This window comes from Magallana gigas, chromosome 1 (genome assembly GCF_963853765.1).
Source record: "Magallana gigas chromosome 1, xbMagGiga1.1, whole genome shotgun sequence".
Lineage (NCBI taxonomy): Eukaryota > Metazoa > Mollusca > Bivalvia > Ostreida > Ostreidae > Magallana > Magallana gigas.
In genome coordinates, this window is record NC_088853.1 from 60,544,815 (window position 1) to 60,547,748 (window position 2,934).

A 2,934-nucleotide genomic window follows, 5' to 3' on the forward strand; every position below is an offset into this window, starting at 1 on the left:
ATTTCGAGGAGATCAAACTGCAAATGCCTTTGGTTTGTGGTTGTTCACTGAAACTCACAAAGACTTTACAGCTATTGCTCACAACATGAAGGGATATGATGGATATTTTTTACTAGAGTATCTATTAGTCAATTCCATCATTCCAAAAATTATCTATGCTGGATCAAAAATCATGTACTTACATGTTCAAAGAGGGCTTAATATAAAAATATTAGATTCCCTCAATTTTCTTCCCATGAGATTGGCTGAACTACCCAAGGCATTCGGTTTACGAGAGCTAAAGAAAGGGTACTTCCCTCATTTCTTTAACACTAAAGAAAATGCCTACTATGTTGGATCCTACCCTGCAGCTCATTTTTACGGAAGTGACATGATGAATGCTAAAGAACGCAAAGACTTTCTAATCTGGCATCAGGAAAAACTGGAGAAAAACATGATCTTTGACTTTGATCGAGAAATTTTAGATTACTGCCGTAGTGATGTGGACATACTCAGACAAGCTTGTTTGAAATTCAGAGAAATTCTTATGAAAATCACAGGAAAAGAAGAAGTGGTATTTGAGGATGAAATGCCAGAGAAAAAATTAATGGGAGGCGTGGATCCTTTTCAATGCACGACCATTGCTGGGGTTTGCATGGAAGTGTTTAAAAGCAAATTTCTTCAAGAAGAATGGCATGTCAAAGTTAGAGGCAATGATGGAATAAGTGATTGGCTACAGGCCCGCCGACTGCAAGGGGACTTTTCCATTTTATTCAAGGAACATTGGGTTACGGGTGAAGAGTTACAGAATCAAGAATACGTAATAGAAGAATCTGAATTTGTTAGTTCACCTATTTCACAAATCCCTTCCACGGGTTATGCCCCTTTTCTCGGACAATATAGTTGCGTATCGATACAGTGGCTCTCATGGATACAAGAAGATCATTTCAAAAAGACAGGGCACCGCCTCTACATACAGCATGCCTTAAATGAGGGTGAATTTCAACTGCCGGGTACCAATTACTTATTAGATGGATACTGTCCTGAAACCAACACTGCATACGAATTTCACGGGTGTTACTGGCACGGATGTCCCATATGTTTTCCTACTCAGCGTCAGCAGCTTAAACATATAAGAACCAAACACTCCATGAACGAGTTACTGACCATGACCTTAAAAAAGAGAGACTACATTCAGTCTCTGGGTATGAAATATGTCTACATTTGGGAGCATGATTTTGAAAACTTACTGAAGCAGAACCAAGGCGCATCTGATTATGTTCATTCCCTAAACCTGCAAGAAAGGTTAGACCCTCGAAAATCTTTTTTTGGAGGAAGAACAAATGCTGTTAAAATGTACTACCAGGTCAAGGAAGGTGAAAAAATCCACTATCTTGATTTTTGTTCTCTTTACCCCTCGGTCAACAAGTATGGCAGATATCCCGTAAAAGAACCAAAAATCATTACAAGCAATTTTACGGAAATTACAGACTATTTTGGGTTGGCCAAAGTCAAAATTTTACCTCCTAGACAATTGTATCACCCCGTGTTGCCTCAAAAAATTAACGGAAAATTAACTTTTGCACTGTGTCGTACCTGCTCGGAGCAACAACAACAAAATTCAAGTCAGTGCAGAGACGAAGACCGGGCAATTACAGGAGTATTTTGTACACCAGAAATTGAAAAAGCCATAGAATGCGGTTACCAAATTCTACAGATATACGAGGTCTATCATTGGGATGAAACTTCACAGTACAATGCAGAGACGGAAAGCAATGGTCTGTTTGGCGAATATATCAACCTATTTTTAAAGATCAAACAAGAAGCCAGCGGCTGGCCTGAGTGGGTGCATACCGAGGAAGACGCAGTGAAGTACATGGAAGAATACGCTCTTCGAGAAGGTATTCAACTCGAACGAGAGAACATTACCAAAAACCCTGCTCTGAGATCGATTGCTAAACTACTGCTGAATTCGTTTTGGGGAAAGTTTGGCCAACGACTCAACATGCAGCAGACGACATTTTTTCAGGAAAGAGAGGCTGACAAATTTTTTCAGCTATTATCGGATCCTTCCAAAGAAGTCTCGAGTTTTCACATTGTCAGTAAAGAAATTATTCAAGTTTCGTGGCAGCAAAAAGAAAATTTTACTAAAGAAGATTACTAAACAAACGTATTTATTGCTACTTTTACAACTTGCTGGGCCCGCCTTAAACTGTATGAAGTGTTACAGATGCTGGATAGAAGAGTCTTATATTTCGATACGGATTCAGTCATTTTCGTCAGCAGACCTGGAGATCAGGAACCAAAAGTCGGGTCATTTCTTGGTCAACTTACCAGTGAGTTACAACCCAAAGAATACATTACAGAATTTGTTTCGGGAGGACCTAAAAATTACGCCTACAGGACTTCAGAAGGAAAAGAAGTATGCAAAATCAAAGGATTTACCCTAAACTATGTTAACAGTTTAAAACTTAATTTTGCTTCCATGCTGGATTTGGTACTCAGGCCGGATCAGGGTCAACATTCCGATTCAACAGGTTCATGTACAACGATTGTTAACCCACACAGAATTATGCGACATAAGCAACAGCAAATTATTTACAATCGAAATGAAGAAAAAAAATACAAAATTGTGTATGATAAAAGAGTGATTCAACGTAACACTTGGGACACCTTACCCTACGGATATTGATTGTTATTGTAGTAGTGAACAAAATCATGTGAACACTATAATTATATTGTTTAAAATTGATTTTTTTTCCCATCATATTGAAAAAAAATTGTAATTTGAATGAATTGATATTATTCAATTTGTTTTTTTAAAGAAATCTCTAAAAACGATTTTTTTATAAACGTTTATTAAAAAACATACAGTTGTCTTTACAACAATTTATTATCAAATGTACATTTGTAATTTTTTATTGATGCATTGTTTCATTAAAATTTTAACCACTT

At 37.2% G+C, this 2,934-nt stretch overlaps 1 protein-coding gene across 1 annotated transcript; it reads left to right on the top strand.

Annotated features, from left to right (window-relative positions):
• The first annotated feature begins 235 nt into the window (after window positions 1-235).
• Window positions 236-2,143, top strand: LOC117688579 (uncharacterized). Its single transcript, XM_034466700.2, has one exon. The coding sequence runs from the start codon at window positions 236-238 to the stop codon at window positions 2,141-2,143; it is 1,908 nt and encodes a 635-aa protein (XP_034322591.2).
• Window positions 2,144-2,934: the final 791 nt, after the last annotated feature.

Bases quoted from the DNA above. Each gene is read 5' to 3' on its own strand.
- LOC117688579 (XM_034466700.2), top strand. From the start codon at position 236: ATGAGATTGGCTGAACTACCCAAGGCATTCGGTTTACGAGAGCTAAAG.